This window comes from Anoplophora glabripennis, unplaced genomic scaffold (assembly GCF_000390285.2).
Source record: "Anoplophora glabripennis isolate ALB-LARVAE unplaced genomic scaffold, Agla_2.0 scaffold2, whole genome shotgun sequence".
NCBI lineage: Eukaryota > Metazoa > Arthropoda > Insecta > Coleoptera > Cerambycidae > Anoplophora > Anoplophora glabripennis.
The window spans coordinates 1,039,901-1,061,851 of record NW_019416325.1 but is presented as its reverse complement, the minus strand read 5'-3'; the positions used below and the strand labels follow the sequence as shown (position 1 = coordinate 1,061,851).

General features: G+C 33.0%; 2 protein-coding genes across 2 annotated transcripts in view; both read left to right on the top strand.

Annotated features, from left to right (window-relative positions):
* The window catches only part of LOC108916890 (RNA-binding protein 24-A-like), a 39,592-nt gene extending 19,655 nt beyond the window's left edge, over positions 1-19,937 (top strand). Inside the window, exons 4-5 of the mRNA XM_018723209.2 lie at positions 16,801-17,027; positions 17,720-19,937. Coding sequence (XP_018578725.1) covers positions 16,801-17,027; positions 17,720-17,865 — 373 coding nt within the window. The 3' untranslated portion in view covers positions 17,866-19,937. The remainder of the gene's footprint in view (positions 1-16,800; positions 17,028-17,719) is intronic.
* A 449-nt stretch (positions 19,938-20,386) lies between these two features.
* On the top strand, positions 20,387-21,748 carry LOC108916891 (hydroxymethylglutaryl-CoA lyase, mitochondrial). The gene is made up of 4 exons (XM_018723210.2): positions 20,387-20,538; positions 20,590-20,729; positions 20,787-20,910; positions 20,967-21,748. The coding sequence occupies exons 1-4, from the start codon at positions 20,464-20,466 to the stop codon at positions 21,603-21,605; spliced, it is 978 nt and encodes a 325-aa protein (XP_018578726.1). The 5' UTR covers positions 20,387-20,463; the 3' UTR covers positions 21,606-21,748.
* Positions 21,749-21,951: the final 203 nt, after the last annotated feature.

The window sequence follows — 21,951 nt, the reverse complement described above, 5'->3', positions numbered from 1 at the left end:
AAAATTACCAAAATATGAAAGTGCCCAAATCCTTTATAAAAACGGCCAAATATACGTTTTCGGACACGCTGAAAACGCTGGTTTTGTCAGATTTACACTAACTAAAAAAAAAAATTTGTCCTAATTTTCTTGAGCTATATTATAGTTTATGTATATTTCATATTACCAAAATATGAAAGTGCCCAAAACCTTTATAAAAACAGCCAAATATACGTTTTTGGACTCGCTGAAAACGCTGGTTTTGACAGTTTCTGTAACTAAAAAAAAATTTTGTCCTAATTTTCTTACCCCATATTATTATGTATATTCCGTAGGAAATATTACCAAAATATGAAAGTGCCCAAAACCTTTATAAAAACGGCCAAATATACGTTTTCGGACTCGCTGAAAACGCTAGTTTTGTCAGATTTACTCTAACTAAAAAAAAATTTGTCGTAATATTCTTAAGCTATATTATACCAAAATATGAAAGTGCCCCAAACCTTTATATAAAGACGGCCAAATATTACGTTTTCGGACTCGCTGAAAACGCTGGTTTCATCAAACCAAACCTACTAGACTTTATAGTTTGGAGGATGCTTTTTCAGATGTCGCCAACGGAATTTGAAATAAAAAATCATTCGGACCATGAAAACGGACTTCCAAGTTGAAAAATACCCAAATTTTCTCCGGTTATCAACCGTGATGAAGGTTCAGAAGAAAACGGAGAGAAATTCTCGAACATTCCTGTTTCGATTCTGAATAATTTCATCACGCTCACCTCTCGAATACTGTCCATAGTTTGGTCGAAAATTCCAACGCATTCTTTAACTAACTCTTAAGATTTTGTCTCTTGAAATGTTCCGAGAAAACCTGCAATTTACGAGTAAAACCATCGTAAAACTTGATGGTCACCATTTTCCCATTCAACCGCCATTTTGTGACTAAATCGACGCGCGATCATGGATTTGTTAAGTTGAGAGATTTAACGCCCTGTTTCCATTGGTTTAGGCACGTACCCTAGCAATAAAGTCTTAAAAACACGGTATAAAGATTGAAAATAGGAAAAGCATTCGTTTTGGCGGCCTAAATGATTTGTTTTTCAAATTCTGTGGGCACCATTTGAAAGAGCATCCTCGCCCGGATGCAATAGCGCTCGTGGTTCAAGGATGATCCCACAAAAATCCGATTTTGAGCGTTAATTGGTTAAAAGGAGGAGCAAAAATTATTAAAATCGAAATATTGTAAAATGCACTTGATTCTTGAAGTCTTATAATATATAAAGTTTCGTAAAGATGTAGGATATAGAAAAATGTTGCCAAAATCATTCCAAAGGTTCCAGTAAGTGTAATGTATGATTGTCAACTCGGCAACGACTTATCTGTACGATAGCGGGTACATGAATTCAAGAACTTTGATTAATTTTTAGAAAATTAACACAAGTTTTAAGGAAAAAATCGAGTTTCGCGATTTTTTGTCAATTGCGAAATTATTTTTAGTAGCAGTGGTAGAATATACTATAGTCTATTATAGATAATTATTAAGTCTCATTTATTTACGCCATCAATTCTTGATTTGGCGACAGATTCCTTCTTTTTTCTTCCTCTGGGTTACATTTGACAAAATAACTCAGGTCTAGCAGTACCTTTCCTATTTTACGAGCTCTTTTTAATTGAAATAATTAAAGACAGCCCCAGCGCAGATAAATTTTCACGCTCACGTCGCGATATACCTACTGCCAAATTCATCTTTTTGGAATTCAGGATTTATACGGCGATATTTTCGGTAGCCTCTTTAATCAAGTACAAGGCATTACGTTGTGGATTCCAAACGACTGCGCTTTCATTTCGTCTTTCGTTCAAAATGTGCTCATTAAAAGAGACCAGTAAAAGACGTTTAGGGCCTTTGATAAAATATACGGCTTATACGGCGGATGTTGATTTTGAAACGCAGAAAAATGATTTAAGAAATATTATTTCCTTAATCAAGCAAAACACATTAGAGCTGTGCGAACGAAACTTCGTATTTCCTAATAATAACGGTAACGCAGAACAACAGGCGCCGTTTACCGAGGAACACCCAAAAATGTGTTATTGCCAGCATATTCTCCGTCTGTCTTTTGAAAAACATGTTGATTAAAATTTTTTCAACTTTTTTTTTTTTGTAACAACAATTATGCAGTTCGCCGCAATTCCCTGTAGATAACCCTTATGGTAAAAATTTCAATTTCAACGGCAGGCGCAACGAGATACATAACTAATGTTTATTTAGAATTATTTGTATTAATTCACGGAGCTGATAAGGATGTTTTAAAGAAACGCACCGTAATGATAAAAAAAGGGAGAATAACTAGCCGATAAGGTGGCGATAGCTGTGGCAAAGTAGGAAACGTGAATAATTAAACTTACTGTTGTTATTTTTATCATCACCGTGGATATTTCGTTTATACTACTTAGCATGGCATATCACCGTACTGGTTACCAACACAGTTACACTAAATTCTATATGAAGACAATTTAACAAGACAACTTTATCAATGAAGTTGTAGAACTACAATTGAAATGCAGTACTTAATAAACAAATGTGTGCCATTATTTCTGCACAGCTTATTTCCTTTGCGCATTTCTTCATCGGAAATCCACATTATAGAAAACCCGAACGTAGGTCTTATTATAGAAATTCTTGTTTTCGTTTACGTTAAAGCAAAAAATGTATATTTACTTAGCAGTCGAGGGTTCTAAAACCTACCAAATAAAATAGACATTTAGTTAATTCATCAGTTCGAATTTATTGCTCAGTGTTATACTCCGATGGTCTATAAACGTGGATGGTGACGCTATATTCGGGCAGAGACACTACGGAAAATAACAAAATTAATTATAAGATACTTCTTTAAAACTTTAAGATGCTTAATATTTAATAATTAAGTGAATAATGAATTCAATACAAATACAAAAATCAGCTGACTGCACAAATTTTTTGACAATGTAACCTAACCTTCTTTTAGTATTACTAGTATTAGATTATACCGACTTAAATTATAAGGTTGCACCGCCGGTCGCATAAAAACATTTCCAAAGTCTTTAATAAATAACACAGGATCGGCCTTCATTTTCGTTGAATAAATAATTTACAAAAAAAAAAAACGCGAAAATAGAACTTTTTATTACAAATATCATCAGGAAGCTGTAGTTTAATTTTTATAGATTATACACGCCACACCCTGTATGAAGTTTGGTCGAAAATTCCAACGCATTCTTTAACTAACTCTAAGATTTTTTTGTCTCTTGAAATGTTCCGAGAAAACCTGGAATTTACGAGTAAAACCATCGTAAAACCTGATGGTCACCATTTTCCCATTCAACCGCCATTTTGTGACTAAATCGATGCGCGATCATGGATTTGTTAAGTTGAGAGATTTAACGCACTGTTTCCATTGGTTTTAGGCACGTACCCTAGCAATAAAGTCTTAAAAACACGGTATAAAGATTGAAAATAGGAAAATCNACGGGCGGTGACTATGAGACGCCTTCATTATAGCCATCCTTCTCTATCGCACGGATTTCTATGACTTACTTTATCGCTCTCACGTAACGGCCGATGAACCATGGGGACTTTCCGACCCTGTATATTCAATAACATGGAGATAAATACGTCATTAAATGTTCGATTAATTTCTGGAAAATATTACTAGATGGCTATTTTTTATTCATGTAAATATGGAAAATAAAGCAAAGACAGGTTTCGTTTTGCGTTGGAAATTATGATTTGTTGCATTTTCTGTGTCGGCTAGTATATCCGTTCTTTCAGCCGGCATTTCAGTCACACCACGCACGCCGCTGGGAGTGATAAAGCGTATCTATATTTAAAATCGGGTGTCAAAGAGACTTAAGAGCGCGCGTGGAGAAGCGAACCTCGGGTAATTAATTTTCGAGTTATTTTCGGTTGATACATAATTCACAAATACGGCCAAGAGTGACGCACTTTGGCGTTAAATCCCGAAGACCGTAGCACAAAGCATGTTCCGTCTCTTCCAGTTACCGGTTTCGAATTATTGGGTGCGCTTTCATCTTAATAATTACTTTGCCATTTCATCTAGGAAAAACCCACAGATCTAGGCGGGAAGTCAGTACAGAAAGCGCCAGACCAGAGTCGCTCCAGAAGGCTTTTTCATAAACACCTTTCACAGCATCGCATGGTTTTCTGTCTTCGTAAAAATTATAACTTCGATTTTCTTAAAATTTCACCGATCTTTCCGTCCAAACAATTTGAGCAAAGTATTTCTGAGATGTTCATTTTCACTCGTCTTACAAGTACGTTGTTTTGATTTTGATAAAATTTCAGTGATGTTTTGAATTAAAGCAATTTTACACAATAGGATTCCTGAACGTTTTTCGTAGATAATTCTCACTAATTGTCAGTCACATACGTCGTTATCAGTCTTTGTTCTATTCTAATAAGATTTCGCTAATGTTTCGAACGAAAGCAATTTTATCAAACTGAATTTTACAATGTTTATAATTAAAAATTATGGCTACTTCTAATAGCCGTAACATCCGTAATAACTTCTGCATAAATTTCATACTTAATTGTAATAATATTACAATGTAAAAATATGTAAATTTACAGAGTATGAGCTAGTTACAAATAGCGAACGTAATGCTGTTTGAATTACTCAAAAATCTGTATCAGTACAGCTGTAATTTACAATGAAATAGCTGCAGTAGCAAATTATTTTTATTTAATTCAACAGGACCGTGTTGTACAGGGTGTTCCACCTAAGAGGGATTCTTCTGTAACTCAGCACGTTTTGCTCGCAGATGACAAGATAGAATAATTTATGCCAAAACTGCAGGTTTCTAACTCTTATGGTTTAGATGCTATCTAGCCTCATTTAGAGACCTGAAATCGTGTTTTTTTTTCAAAAACAACTGAATATCTCGAAAATGGTCAGTTTTAAACATACACATTTAATAAACTCTACCTAATATTAAGCAAGGAATTCAAAAATGCGATAATATACAGGGTCGCCCACGCGAAATGGAACACCCTGTAAAGCTAAAAATATTTTCTTTACATAGCCCACATGATTCCAGACAACCTTTATTAAAACCATTTTTTTTATAAATTTTACAGTTACAGAGTTACAAAAGAATCCCAGTTAGGTGGAACACTCTGTATATAGTAAAATTGACAGCGGAGCAACCGATTTCCTTTGGGCACGTATAATAATTACCTTGTAATATTTCAAGTATTGTGGCGAGTGTATGAATAATGACCCATGGAGAGATCGCTTCTGATCGCAGTAGAGGTCCCAAAACAATATCCCAGAGTATCTTTCAGCGAGTCAATTTAGTTTTATTTCGGGCGTCTGTAAAAATGTCCTGCGGCTGGCGTCGCGACGCGGCTGATCTCTTTTCTATTTACTACCACTAAGCAGCTGTTAAGCATTCTTCGCCTTGTCAACGATGACATTTAGATGGTTTCGAAACCGCCCACACGGCGGCGGCTGCCAACATTTCTCGCTGCCACCGTCTAAAGCGATTGTTAAATTATGTCGCGACGGTATCTGGACCGAATTATTTTAAAAGCGGCGAATTTTAATGGCGGATTCGTAAATTAAGTGAGAAACGGCCATTTTTTTCCTCTGACGCAAGTTCATTGGCAAAAAATACCACCACGTTGTATGACACTTGATATAAATTTATAAATCCCAAAAAAACTATAAAATGGGACATTTCCAAAGAAAATTGCGTCGTTTCCCATTCCCAAACGTTTCTTTAAAATCATACTGTATAAAATTTCACGCTTTTTATTTTATAAAAATCGCGGAGATTGTCGTCTTAGCGCGTCTTTTTCAGGCCTAAAGCGGATGTATTTGTTGTAAGAAGGCGGGTTCTCTATCGGTTAACACATTTCTATTGGATAATCTCAGCGTAGCTTCGCGCAAATCCGGACTTAGTTGTTAACTAATGACGTTTGCGCGCCTGTTAGGAACTCCGGATTCAGGACTCCGGGACACTATTGACCTGTGGGCGCAACCTATGTGAAATCTTTTCTTCCAATCTAACTTACACGCAGATACAACCCGGATTAGCGCACACACCTACCTAGGCTACAGTTCACCGATCACATCCAATCTTTGTGTTCCTCCATTGCGAATTTTTAAATTTATCTAAAAAGCACCTCAAAATGTCTTATCGTTGCAGAAACATGCAGAATGTTTAGCAAGGAATATCATATATTAGTCGGCTGTTTTTGTTTCAAAGTAATTCCTAGGCGATTTAAAAGGCATTTTTATTATTAATTCTTAGATTTTAATTTTTGTAAATAATGTCGCAGGCCGACAATCAATTGTTTCGTTCTTGTAAAACAACGGCATGAAAAACAGACACTTAAAATGCAGAAATAAGATATATTTTATCATGGCTGAACAAGGTATTAGTCATTGTACAAAGTAATGTTAGGATATCAGAAACAAGAATAGTTCTTGAAGGTTTGTGTTTTTATTAATTAATTTTCTATTAGTACTATTTAAAGATATTTTTATTTCGACGAGTATTAATAACTAATTTGTGCATGAAGTATGCTTCAAACTAAATTAGGTTTAAAATAACATGAACATGCGTTAAAAATATTCCTTAAAAAATCATTTAGACAATCAATTTTCGATTTGGTATTGGCGGCATTCAATATTTTTTTTTTGTTAAAATAACTTAAAAACATGTCTAGCAATATATACTACATGTTAATTTACAAGAATATATACTTTTTAATACCGAAAAACTTAATGTGTTAACAAACACGATAACTCGACAGACAAGTTTGTAATTGTCGAAAATAAAAAATCTAGTAAATATAATAAAAAACAAAACAAATAAAGTTGCCCCCTATTTTTATTTCTAATAGCTATATCTTTACTTTGAGCAATTACAAACACAAAATTTTACCCCGATAAAATGTGTATATTATTTCTACATTTTGAGTACTTTTTTAAAAAAGTTTGTATTTTATACATAATTTAATACATATCAATATCCAGATAATTATAAATACCATTTTTAACCCATTAACGCTCAAAATCAGATTTTTGCTGAAAACGCTGGTTTTATCAGATTTACTCTAACTAAATAAAATTTTATCCTAATTCTCTTGAACTATGTATATTATAGTTTATGTTCTAGGAAATATTACCAAAATATGAAAGAGTCCAAAACCTTTATAAAAACGGCGAAGTGTACGTTTTCGGACTCGCTGAAAACGCTGGTTTTGTCAGATTTACTTTAACTAAAAAAAAATTTTGTCCTAATTTTCTTACTCTATACCCTATATTATAGTTTATATATTCCGTAGGAAATATTACCAAAATATGAAAAAACTTTTACAAAAACGGCGAAATATACGTTTTTGGACTCGCTGAAAACTCTGATTTTGTCAGATTTACTCTAACTAAAAAAAAATTTTGTCCTAATTTTCTTGAGCTATATTATAGTTTATATATATTCCCTAGGAAAAATTACCAAAATTTGAAAGTGCCCAAATCCTTTATAAAAACGGCCAAATATACGTTTTTGGACTCGCTGAAAACGCTAGTTTTGACAGTTTTACTGTAACTAAAAAAAAATTTTTGTCCTAATTTTCTTACCCCATATTATTATGTATATTCCGTAGGAAATATTACCAAAATATGAAAGTGCCCAAAACCTTTATAAAAACGGCCAAATATACGTTTTCGGACTCGCTGAAAACGCTAGTTTTGTCAGATTTACTCTAACTAAAAAAAAATTTGTCGTAATATTCTTAAGCTATATTATACCAAAATATGAAAGTGCCCCAAACCTTTATATAAAGACGGCCAAATATTACGTTTTCGGACTCGCTGAAAACGCTGGTTTCATCAAACCAAACCTACTAGACTTTATAGTTTGGAGGATGCTTTTTCAGATGTCGCCAACGGAATTTGAAATAAAAAATCATTCGGACCATGAAAACGGACTTCCAAGTTGAAAAATACCCAAATTTTCTCCGGTTATCAACCGTGATGAAGGTTCAGAAGAAAACGGAGAGAAATTCTCGAACATTCCTGTTTCGATTCTGAATAATTTCATCACGCTCACCTCTCGAATACCGTCCAAAGTTTGGTCGAAAATTCCAACGCATTCTTTAACTAACTCTAAGAATTTTTTGTCTCTTGAAATGTTCCGAGAAAACCTGGAATTTACGAGTAAAACCATCGTAAAACCTGATGGTCACCATTTTCCCATTCAACCGCCATTTTGTGACTAAATCGATGCGCGATCGTGGATTTGTTAAGTTGAGAGATTTAACGCACTGTTTCCATTGGTTTTAGGCACGTACCCTAGCAATAAAGTCTTAAAAACACGGTATAAAGATTGAAAATAGGAAAAGCATTCGTTTTGGCGGCCTAAATGATTTGTTTTTCAAATTCTGTGGGCACCATTTGAAAGAGCATCCTCGCCCGGATGCAATAGCGCTCGTGGTTCAAGGATGATCCCACAAAAATCCGATTTTGAGCGTTAATTGGTTAAAAGGAGGAGCAAAAATTATTAAAATCGAAATATTGTAAAATGCACTTGATTATTGAAGTCTTATAATATATAAAGTTTCGTAAAGATGTAGGATATAGAAAAATGTTGCCAAAATCATTCCAAAGGTTCCAGTAAGTGTAATGTATGATTGTCAACTCGGCAACGACTTATCTGTACAATAGCGGGTACATGAATTCAAGAACTTTGATTAATTTTTAGAAAATTAACACAAGTTTAAAGGAAAAAATCGAGTTTCGCGATTTTTTGTCAATTGCGAAATTATTTTTAGTAGCAGTGGTAGAATATACTATAGTCTATTATAGATAATTATTAAGTCTCATTTATTTACGCCATCAATTCTTGATTTGGCGACAGATTCCTTCTTTTTTCTTCCTCTGGGTTACATTTGACAAAATAACTCAGGTCTAGCAGTACCTTTCCTATTTTACGAGCTCTTTTTAATTGAAATAATTAAAGACAGCCCCAGCGCAGATAAATTTTCACGCTCACGTCGCGATATACCTACTGCCAAATTCATCTTTTTGGAATTCAGGATTTATACGGCGATATTTTCGGTAGCCTCTTTAATCAAGTACAAGGCATTACGTTGTGGATTCCAAACGACTGCGCTTTCAATATACGGCTTATACGGCGGATGTTGATTTTGAAACGCAGAAAAATGATTTAAGAAATATTATTTCCTTAATCAAGCAAAACACATTAGAGCTGTGCGAACGAAACTTCGTATTTCCTAATAATAACGGTAACGCAGAACAACAGGCGCCGTTTACCGAGGAACACCCAAAAATGTGTTATTGCCAGCATATTCTCCGTCTGTCTTTTGAAAAACATGTTGATTAAAATTTTTTCAACTTTTTTTTTTTTTAACAACAATTATGCAGTTCGCCGCAATTCCCTGTAGATAACCCTTATGGTAATGAATTTCAATTTCAACGGCAGGCGCAACGAGATACATAACTAATGTTTATTTAGAATTATTTGTATTAATTCACGGAGCTGATAAGGATGTTTTAAAGAAACGCACCGTAATGATAAAAAAAGGGAGAATAACTAGCCGATAAGGTGGCGATAGCTGTGGCAAAGTAGGAAACGTGAATAATTAAACTTACTGTTGTTATTTTTATCATCACCGTGGATATTTCGTTTATACTACTTAGCATGGCATATCACCGTACTGGTTACCAACACAGTTACACTAAATTCTATATGAAGACAATTTAACAAGACAACTTTATCAATGAAGTTGTAGAACTACAATTGAAATGCAGTACTTAATAAACAAATGTGTGCCATTATTTCTGCACAGCTTATTTCCTTTGCGCATTTCTTCATCGGAAATCCACATTATAGAAAACCCGAACGTAGGTCTTATTATAGAAATTCTTGTTTTCGTTTACGTTAAAGCAAAAAATGTATATTTACTTAGCAGTCGAGGGTTCTAAAACCTACCAAATAAAATAGACATTTAGTTAATTCATCAGTTCGAATTTATTGCTCAGTGTTATACTCCGATGGTCTATAAACGTGGATGGTGACGCTATATTCGGGCAGAGACACTACGGAAAATAACAAAATTAATTATAAGATACTTCTTTAAAACTTTAAGATGCTTAATATTTAATAATTAAGTGAATAATGAATTCAATACAAATACAAAAATCAGCTGACTGCACAAATTTTTTGACAATGTAACCTAACCTTCTTTTAGTATTACTAGTATTAGATTATACCGACTTAAATTATAAGGTTGCACCGCCGGTCGCATAAAAACATTTCCAAAGTCTTTAATAAATAACACAGGATCGGCCTTCATTTTCGTTGAATAAATAATTTACAAAAAAAAAAAACGCGAAAATAGAACTTTTTATTACAAATATCATCAGGAAGCTGTAGTTTAATTTTTATAGATTATACACGCCACACCCTGTATGAAGTTTGGTCGAAAATTCCAACGCATTCTTTAACTAACTCTAAGATTTTTTTGTCTCTTGAAATGTTCCGAGAAAACCTGGAATTTACGAGTAAAACCATCGTAAAACCTGATGGTCACCATTTTCCCATTCAACCGCCATTTTGTGACTAAATCGATGCGCGATCATGGATTTGTTAAGTTGAGAGATTTAACGCACTGTTTCCATTGGTTTTAGGCACGTACCCTAGCAATAAAGTCTTAAAAACACGGTATAAAGATTGAAAATAGGAAAATCATTCGTTTTGGCGGCCTAAATGATTTGTTTTTCAAATTCTGTTTGGACCATTTGAAAGAGCATCTCATCTTTGGTATCAAATTCTTATTTTCCATCTTTTTTTACACAAAAAAGGTAGACTTTATGAAAGTAGCTGTCTCGCACAATTTCCGAGATATTTGGCTTTGAAACTTCCAATGCTAATAGTTGAAATAATTAAAATAATTTAGAAATGTCAAAAACAAGGGTTTATTTAGAATTAAAAATTGTAATGAACAGTAAAATAGTAAACATTAGTAAAAAAATATGCCTTTTTGACAATAATTGCTTAAAATATCCACCTCTAACTTCAATACATTTATCAACACGTTTATTAAAAGATTGTCTTATTTTAAAGTATAAATCCTTAATGCGAAATGACTTTGCAGCATTTAAAACCTGCTACTAAAGTTCTTCTCAAGTGTTTATAGTTTCTCCATAAACAACTGATTTCATGTAACTCCAAAAACGAAAACCTCGGCATTCTATCTCACATTTATGTACGAGTATACAATTTAATTTGTAAGCTAAGATGTGATTTTAATTAGATACGAATAATACTTAATAGAAATTAGCATACAAATGACAGTAATAAGACAAGTGGAAGACGTCAATTATTTGATTTGCGTCCAAATCCTACTTAAGAAACTTTACCACTAAATTAATAATACCTGTAGGTACTTAATTGTAATTTAATGCAACAGCATTGGAAGTTTCAAAGCCAAATATCTCGAAAACGGTGCGAGATAGCTACTTTAATAAAGTATACCTTTTTTGTGTAAAAAATGTTGAAAAATAAGAATTTTATACCAAAGATGAGATACCTTAAAGTACAAAAAAGTATGTAATTTCCAACACCTTCAATCTACGGAACTATTAACTTTTGGACTAAGGTAAGTTCGGCTAAATCGCAATATTTTTACTTGGGGAATCTACCCATGAATTTTGGCCCATTATCTCGGGACCACCCTGTATATGACAGAAATACTGTATAATAAAAAAATATATCAATACATTTGTTATCATCATATTAATGGGCAATAACCTGTATCTTTGAAATATGCAAAGTTTTCATGGCGACACTAATAAAAGAATTAATAATAACAGTACTTAATAATACATGTATATTCAAACACATTATATTAAAAAAATGTAAAGATTACACGCGTTTACTTTGATTGGGTGGCTTGACCTCCTCGTTGAACCGATCTGAATCAGCTCGATGAGACATTCATAAAATATTTAAAATGTTGGAATATCCTAGCATATTCAGTGGTGGAAACACTGTTCTAGTTTATCGCAGTGTTCTAATTTCTATTAATGAACGCACTTCATTAAATAAATGGGCGTAACTGCCTTTTAACGACCGCCTAATCACTGGTAGATAAATTGTCCGTTTCGACATTTTGATTTCATCCCCTTTAAGTTTACAATAAATTAAGTAGAGTAAATGTTATTACTGTTATTAGCAAAATAATCCGAAATTAAGTTGTCTGCCAATAGGTGAAATGTTTATTTTACTGAATTTATTAATAAAAAATAATGTTTTCCCTAGCCAAGGAGGCGTACAAAATGATGGCCAGTAGGCTTTGTGTGTCAATAAATAAGGGTACTTTCCCTATCGCGGCTACTATCGCTCATTTGCCGCTGCCGTAGTCTGTATTAACTTACATTATTGATGAGCTGTTTCTATGCATGTACGAGTGTACTGAATTACCGCCATTTTAGATTTTTTGTTGACTAGCGTCGGTACTTAGGAAAGAAGTCGATATATACGTTCGTACGGGGCCGTCCGACAAATGACACTTCATTAGACGCTCCAAACCTATAAGCAAACACTAAAGAACGATTTAGACAAAATCAATATTTTTTTTTATTCCACGACACAAAGGACTGCGAGGAACGGAACGTTACAGTCGTTTTCAGATGTCCCTTCCGCACATACAGCTTGTCAAATTTATATATTTCTCCAGATATGTTTTTTATAATGTTTTTCGTTCGCTAAGTTTCTTCAATAGTTTGGAGAGTGAATTTGGCAACACTGGAGGGATTCTCACGAGAAAGCAGTGATTCCACCACAATAAACAAAAATATTCTAAAATTTTGACACCGAATTTCAAATTTTCGCTTAGTTACGTCATAACGCGTGTTCTAATTTTATTTAGGACTTAAATGACGTCAATATGGAAGAAAAAAAATGCGAGTTTCCTATTTTTTAATCTATTTTCACTTGAAATTGATTTAAATCGCGACAGCGTTACCATTCGATTGATAGGAAATTACGTGTTAAAAAATTCACGCAAAATGCTGTTTACATGTCGTTAGTGAAACTAATTAAACCGGGTTTGGAAAGTGGCGGGGTGGGGGGTTGATTTGGCCGGCCTGTACTTAGAGGTAATTTAGAAAACGAGCATTAGACCGATATAAATGTGCCAGGAATAGGAAATATTGGGGCGACACTCTAAATCCTTTTATGTCATTTGCATGGCATTTGAAATTGATTTTCCCGTAAATAATAGCTCTAACATGGCGCTGTGCTGAGGAAATAATAGAATATTGAATATGTAGGTTTGCCGGTCGGACCTACAATCATTAACCAGTTATTACACATACGTGCACAGCACCTGCCGAGGTCATTTCTAAGCTGATCATATTTTTATTGTTAATTGTTCAAATGCAAAAAAAATACCGCCGTTACTGGGAATGCAAATAATTTACCACTTCCTACGCTTCGCACCGCAAATACAGGGTGTTCAATTGGTAATTGCCACACTGATACATACTTACAATTAATATTTTCAGGCCACATACACAGTGTGTTACTTTGAATGGGAAACACTTATTATAAAATTGTTTTCTCAAACTCTATCGTGAAAACTGTTTTGTTAACAAATAAGTATGTAAATTAAAAAAATACAAGCGAGAAAATCGCGTTAAATTGACACCCTGAACTATTTAAATCTCGCTATCTTTGAAATTAAGAACCTTGGATGATATATTTATGAAACACAACGAGTAATATTTATAGGTTGATATTTTTAAACCGATGGAAACAGTGGGTTTTGTTAATAAATTAGAAGAATAGCCAGTATATAATTCTAACGGAAAACATACCGTACACTTTAAAGCTGCTACACCATCAACGACTGTAGTAAAAATAAATTATACGGTTATTATAGTTCGATATTTTGGCGGTTTCCTGGTATAAATAAAATCCGATTTGTTACACATTCGCGATTGACACTATATATTTCTCAAACGCTCTCTCAGTCGCTGAAGATCATTAAGACACAAAAACCTCGTGGTTGAACAACCTTTTCCGAAAGAGCTATTTTTATCGAGATATTTTTACAAACAAAAGTAAGCTATTAATACTTTTTAGCTTCAAGAAATAAATTTTATTTTCTCGCGAACTTGTCCAAAGTATTGACAAAATGAATACTTACATGCGTTAATTTTAATATTTATCAAAAATAATCAGTTACTTGTGAACTAAGTGAATTTTTTATTTTTAATAAAACATATTCCCGAACTTGCAAATATAAAATATTTATGTACGCTAATGATAACTTGAATAAAAAAAATGGATTTTTTAGAGTCCTAGTGCTTCGCCTGGAGTATGATGGGGTATATAGACAACAAAACTATATTTATTCATTGCGATTGTATAGTTAAAAATAATACATTAGTCAAAACTCGCAAACAATGTTAAATAGGGCGACGAAAATAGACTTGGCAAAGTCTGGAATCGTCGATTCTGGTGTCTTCTTATAAATTGTAGGCCCCTTACTATTGGTTTGCGTCCGTCTGTTCTGGCTTCCTTATTTACTTTATAATTCACTCAAAGGATTTAAAAATGCCTGGTACGAATAAATATTTTGGAATACATTTATTTATCAAATTATATGTAACACCACACAATATTATCCAATATATTTACACTGCCAGTAAAACACTAAATATTTTCAACAGCTCCTGAGATTTTTATTACTCATCCTCTGTAAAAAAAAACTGGACCCTACGTCACTGCCAGTTCAAATTACAGCTGGTCAGGAAAAGATTAAATATCGTAGATTAAACACGTGAAAATATTAACCCGACTTCCGTGTATATAAAACGTCGCTTAGGCAAAAACGTATATATCAAAGCGGAATCACCGACATAAAATAACAATAAAACAAACCAGACTCTATTCATAAAAATTTCAATATAGCAGTGATTGTCCACATTAACATTGGTCGGCCGCTTTAGTGGAAAAATTAGGCATTTTTAATAACATACAGAGCGTTTTGCTACATTGTAATCGTATAACAACAAATACTATTTTTTTTTTTTTTGAAAAATACTCTGCGAAAAAATAATATATAAAAACGTTTTGTTTCATATTAAACTATCTTTACGCGTCTTTCTTTTCCTCAGAAAAAAGTTGTAGGTATACGTCTTTCGAATGTGTCTTTGGTAGATTTTTAAGCTATGAGCAAATCATCCGAAATTGTTTTTTTTCCTGTATATTGATAAAAGAATAGTTGCGATGAAGTTGAAGGTTGAGGAATATCGTTAGCACTGCAAAATTAACACAATTTTCCGATTTAATTGTAACATTCTCACCTACTATTAAGGACTTGTAACATACGAGTATATGCTTGATCGAAACCAACAAATTTTACCCACAAAAACCGTTACGGCAATATAGTTTCAATCCAGCATATAAGTACGTATTTTTAGATAGTTTGATGTGACCTGACTTATTAGGACACTTTACCACGTACTATTTCCGCAAGAAAACAGTGAACACAAAAGGTTGGTGCAATTTTCAACCCCGTATATAATAAATGGTACTTGCTTTGGGTAAATTAAATAAAGTAATGCGTTCGTCTTTCACTTACCCCCGGCTAAAAGCTACCCTAACGCATTAAACCCGTTTAGAGGGGTGAGAGGACTTATATTCCCATGACTATGAAGGGCAATGCTTCTGTCTACTAATAGTTTTTTTGCAATGATCTCATTCAATTCAATAGATGCGTTTTTGGTTAATTTGCAGAAATAATAAGTAGGTACTTACAAACATCTGCAAAATTTGAATGAACACCCTATATATTAAATTAATGGGTTAAATTAGTTGGTTTATATAATAATAATGAAAAACAAGTTCATAATTTTTTTCGAGCTTACTGTGAGTTCAAAGTCCTGATTTTTTTAATAGTCTGTCTGGGATATCTTTCAAAATCTGTGTAAGAAACGGGCGATTGTGTTAGACTAGAATCTGGAAAGAAAAGGACGACAGATAAAGATAAAATAACTCGTGTAATGTGTCTGCTGAAAAGACGATCGAGTTTCATCTTTGAGCCCGCTGTCGCAACACACACATGCCACATTTTCAGATGTTGCCAAGTACGCAACAGAAAAACAATTTTAAATAATACAAGTATTTTTAAATAACGAACTAGCCAATGAGCTTTAGTTTGTCACCCACCATGTCTGCTTTGACAAATGTCGGGCTTACAGAAAATAACTCGGTAAAAATAGCACGCGGTCGATCATTTTCGATTTTAATAAATGGACTGGGGGGTTCACTATTGCACCACCTTTTTCTCACTTTGTGTTTCGAATATCAAACCCTTTATTAGACCATCAGGCGAAAATATATGGTTCGACGCTGACAACCAAAACAAAACAATGTACAACTTTTTTTTGGAAACGATTAAATGTTTTTAATACTATCTAAATTATCTTAATTGAACTTCATGTTTGATTCGGTGTCACCAACACTTCTATTTTTCAAAATAAATGTACATCTTACTCAAAAACCAAATCGATAACGAAAATCAATTTATCATTTCATCTAGAGTGCACCTTTGCTTTTCCCCTGATGGCCTACTTAGGGAAATCACCCTGTAATACGTTTTCAATTTTGATTTGGTCATTTTAGTGCATCAGAGGTGTTTTTGGTATTTCTTCTGGTGTTGCTTGCCGTGCTGAAGCCACTTTCTTCCATAAAAAAAATAACTAAATCCGTTCATTTCCAGGGTACCACCCGGCTACGTATACCAATCACCTTATTTGGCAGCTACGGCACCCGGCAGTTTGGTACCGCTCCAAGCGACGCAGCTGACGCACGCCGCAGCCGTTGCGGCCGCAGCTACGTCGCAGTTCTACGAATACCAGAACGCGGTAGCTGCAGCTGCGGCTGCGCCCTACACGGGACAGTACACGAATGGATTTGACGCTTATACGCCTTACACTGGAGCTGCAGGTAATTTTCTTTTAACTTGATAGAAGTACTGCAATATTTAACAACCGCTAATTTGAAGCAATACACTCAGAAAAAGTTTTTTTATAAGTACAAAAATGATTGATATACATATAATCTTTATTTTGATTCAACGTGCCCTTTATTTGAAATAAATTACCTTCATACAAGTTGTAGTGTGCCACCAAATCGATTAGTAGCTGGTGATTTGTTTAGTTATAAAGTGTATTAATTTATTATTAATGCAAAATTGATTTATTTCCACTTCGTGTGAAACCTGGGCGAAACAGTATTTATTAAAACATTAATGGAATATAATTTATGACGAATTAGTGGAATCATAAAATTGAGTTAAACAAGTCGGTAAACTTAAATTACTAAGTTAAAAAAAATGATTTTCTGATTGTAATCGAACCTAATTTCGGTCTGTTACATATTATCGACATCCTAGGTATTTATAAATGTAAATTCACCCTCACATTTTCCACATAATTCAATTGTCTTTTGTATGGTAAATCTACTACTTAGAATAAAACTTACTCGCGACGTGAACGGACTATTAATAAATATCATAGTGAAATATTTCATATTTATTAATAAAAACCAATACTCCAACAGTATCAACCTTGTTATATATATATTAATATTTTTTATGTGTAAGGAAATCGGAAATAACGTTAAGCATAACATTTTAGGTGCTGCCAGTTATATGCCGTATGCGTATGCTGCTCTTCCTCAGACCCCTGGCCTGCCTGCTGCAGCAACGACAGGAGCTTTTCCTGGCATCCCCTACCAAACTGCAGCGCAAGCCCAAAGTCTACAAGAAGCGCGATTGCAATAAATCCCGTGCTCTGAATTGTCTTGACCTTAAGTGATTGATAATATTTAAAATTAGTGAGACACGTTAGATTTTTAAAATATTTGATAACTCTATTATGGATCTCAGAACATCTCAGAACATTCAAATAGAAAAGACAATTTCTTTTACATTTTTTTTATTACTCTTTTTAATGTAAAACATCTCGAATGAACAAACGACAATTTTCTTTTCTAAATTTCTATTGTGGACTGATGACATCAATATACAGGGTGTGCAATAAATTATCGATTCTTATTTACTTAGAAAAAATCTGAGATATTCTGCATTTCTCTGAATGAAGTTTGAAAAATGGTTATTCTGTTGGAAAAGTATATAAAGATAAGTGGAAATTATATACTCTCATTATATAAGAATTCTTTTTCAAACTTTACAAACTACTTTGTATTAGTGGATCTGCTATTTAATCTAAAAGGTAGATATTATGTTATAGTAAATATATTAATTTATTATTAGTGAATTAATTCCAATAATTAGTTACCAATGAGTAATTAAAGGTATAATGCTCAATAAAAATAACAGACTTCGAATTGCTCCTACTTTTGCAGAGAGTTGTTGTTAAGACTGCAAAAGAAAGTGCAATAACTACGAAAATTAAAGTAGATAGATTATTATTTAAATAGTTTCTTATTATATTTAAAGAATAGTTCTAGTCTTAAATAGGTACATATACATATATAAATAATACTTAAATATATCCATATTAGTATGTAAATTATATCAAATTATATAGACTAAGTACCTAATTATTGGTACAAAACATTTTTAGAAAGCTTTCAAATAAAGTACTTATCGATTTTAATAAAGAATTACTTTAATTAATTATCATAAAAAATGAAGCCTTTCTTTTTAACCTTTCTGAAAATGTTATTTTAAAATTGATTTAATGTATGAACCAGGTGTACAGTATGCACAAAGTTATTCTGTACTCAGTTGACAATTGTATTTCTTCCAGATGTACCTAAACCACCTTATAGACATACCTAAATTTACACAATTGTAATCTAAAATTGTTAAAAGTTTTCCTAAGGTACGTTGTAAGCTGTAAGAAATTTATTAGACCTGCACATTCATCAGCCACTTCCACTATTTTATATGACACTGATGTCAGCATTTTTTAATGTACTTCAACTACATTTTCCTAATCATCTTTATGTAGTAAAATATCAGAACATTAATTTATATGCTACTGTACATGAATTATGAAAAAAGTCACAAATGCACTATATATACTGAATATTTACAAATTGCGATATTTCTTATCTAAAGACTGTTCTAAAGCTAACACTACTTTAAAAACGTCACTAACTGTATACTTATGAATGTTCCTGTCAACGCACTTAGGGCTAGAAAATTATCTAAATAGTGCATTACCCAGTGCCTTTTATCCTTTGTACAACGTTAGCTAGCCAAAAAGCTGCATTTTCAACATATTGAATATTTTGGCCCTTTAAACAGCTAAATGTGATAACTAATTGGGAGGTGCATGGAAATAACATCTAGTCAAATAATTTAATTACTGTTTTCACACTCCGTCCATAATCATTGTTTTGGTGCCTCTTTTAATGGTAAAATCTATTCAGCCATAATAGACTCACAATTTTTAAGTTGATTTTCCTACTCTTCCTTGTTGATATGAAAATTAGGAGGTAAAAAAGACGAATGCAAATTTAAGGGAGATATATTTTTATACAGTATGATAAGGTATAACAAATACTGTAAAATTTGTATATTCAAATTATTCTCTTATAACATTGATGTGGACGTATTAGCAGCCCTTTCCTTTCTATATGGGAAATGTACATAATAAATGTCATTATTTGGTAAATATAGCTAGTAGAATTATTTATAAAGGCTTAGTTTAACTTTGCCGGTAATTAAATTTTTGTTATGGTGGCCGAACCGCGTTTACTTTTGTTTTAAAAACTTCGTATTACTAAGTACAGTAATATGTCATTGTTATTATTCGAACTTAAATTATTTTCTACTAAGATAAGATATCTAATGTAATCAGTTAAATAAATATTTCTAAAATATTTGTCCTTTCTTCATCCAACACCCACAATAATTTTTAACATTGTTTTAATTATTCACTCTCAATATTTAGAAAATTCAGTCAATATTTAATGTAAACGTAATGGAACTCCCATATATTAAATATTTTTACTTTCGCGGATCAAAAAGGATCACTTTTAACCACCTAGAGACATCTATGAGGTAGCGTTATAATTTATACAACAAACTATGAAGCTTTTTCATATTTAAAGATTTCTTCAATATTCTGATTCTATGAATTAAACATATTTCCATTGGTCGATGATAAACAAATGGACATTGGACGATAGTTAAAATAAATAAAGACAGAGATAGTTCAAACTATTCTCACTACACTTGTTCCACATTTTGACGCTTTCGCTATCGATGCAGATTCCTATTTGTTAATTAACAAGGAGATAAAATGAAAGCGGTAATTTTGAAACATATCAGTGTTCACTTGACCTTGTTTTTATTATATTAGAAGATAAATTAACACAGCATTATTATTTGAAATGCGAGCAGATTATGGCTCTCCAGTTACAGTCAGTCTTATTACGAAATTTAAATAGATGCATAAAACCTTGGAAAAAACGTTTTCATGTAAGTAAGGTTATATTTACCACACAAATATTTAAAATAATAATATTTTAGAATAAACCATATGTTAGGATAGTTGAAGTAGGTCCTAGAGACGGTCTTCAAAATGAACCTGTTAATGTTCCTACGAATATTAAAACAGAATTAATTAACAAACTTTCCGAAACTGGTCTCAGGACTATCGAAGTTACTAGGTAAGCGTTGCTACTAACATCTAAACGAATTTTGTGTGGCTGGTATTTATGTTTCAGCTTTGTAAGTCCAAAATGGGTACCTCAAATGGGGGACAATGTAGATGTTTACTCAGGGATTACAAAGAAAGATGACATCTCTTATCCAGTTCTAATTCCTAATTTAAAAGGATTGGAGTCTGCTGTAGGTGGTAGTAATAATAATTTAAATATATTTATATTATAAATGGCTATTCGTAGATGAAAGTTGGCGTACGAGAAATAGCTGTCTTTGCATCAGCGTCTGAAGGCTTTTCCCAAAAAAATACGAACTGTTCAATTCAAGAAGGAATAAATCGAATAAGGGATTTGGTTGTCGTAGCGAAAAGGGAAAATCTCAAAATACGAGGATATGTCTCATGTGTAGTTGGTTGCCCGTATGACGGACACATACAACCATCTTCCGTTACAAAAGTAACCGAGGCATTACTATCTCTTGGCTGTTACGAAATATCTCTTGGTGATACTATTGGGGTGGGAACGAGAAAAACTATAGAAAATATGATTATAGATCTCCTAAAAATTACAACACCTGAGAAATTAGCTATACATTGCCACGATACATATGGCCAGGCTTTGGTCAATATTTGTACTAGCCTTGAATATGGCATAAGAGTTGTAGACTCTTCTGTTTCAGGGCTAGGTGGTTGCCCTTATGCAAAGGGCGCCACTGGTAACGTTGCTACTGAAGACTTGATATATATGTTGAACGGTATGGGGATGGAGACAGGTGTTGATTTGAAAAAGCTCATAGAAGCTGGTAGATACATCACTGACTTTATTAAAAAGCCTTCAGCATCAAAAGTCAACAATGCACTATTTTCAAAGTACTTTAATTGAAACAGAATCTGTTTCACTACATTTTTTTACATTTGCATAATTTTATTGCTGTTTTATTCATTTAATGACTAGTGACTAGTCAAAAGAAATTATATTCACTGCAGTTCCTCATGTTACATAAAATAAAACCTTTAATAAAATAATGATAAACTGTGTCTTTTTTTCTTTTAATCTAATTCTGGTCATTTTGCTTCTCCGGGGGCAATTGTTATAGAAATAAGATCAGTTTTAATAAAGTAATTATTTTTGATAATTATGACGTCACCGTTACATCGGTCAGGGTGCAGTGTGGTGGAAATTGGGTTAAGATTTTTAAACTGTGGAAGATGGTTTGAGACCATGCTAG

Excerpts from the sequence above, each read along its gene's own strand:
- LOC108916891 (XM_018723210.2), top strand. The coding sequence starts at position 20,464 with ATGGCTCTCCAGTTACAGTCAGTCTTATTACGAAATTTAAATAGATGC. Across the intron at positions 20,730-20,786 it reads AGGACTATCGAAGTTACTAG|CTTTGTAAGTCCAAAATGGG; the intron begins GTAAGCGTTGCT and ends TTTATGTTTCAG. Across the intron at positions 20,911-20,966 it reads TAAAAGGATTGGAGTCTGCT|ATGAAAGTTGGCGTACGAGA; the intron begins GTAGGTGGTAGT and ends GGCTATTCGTAG.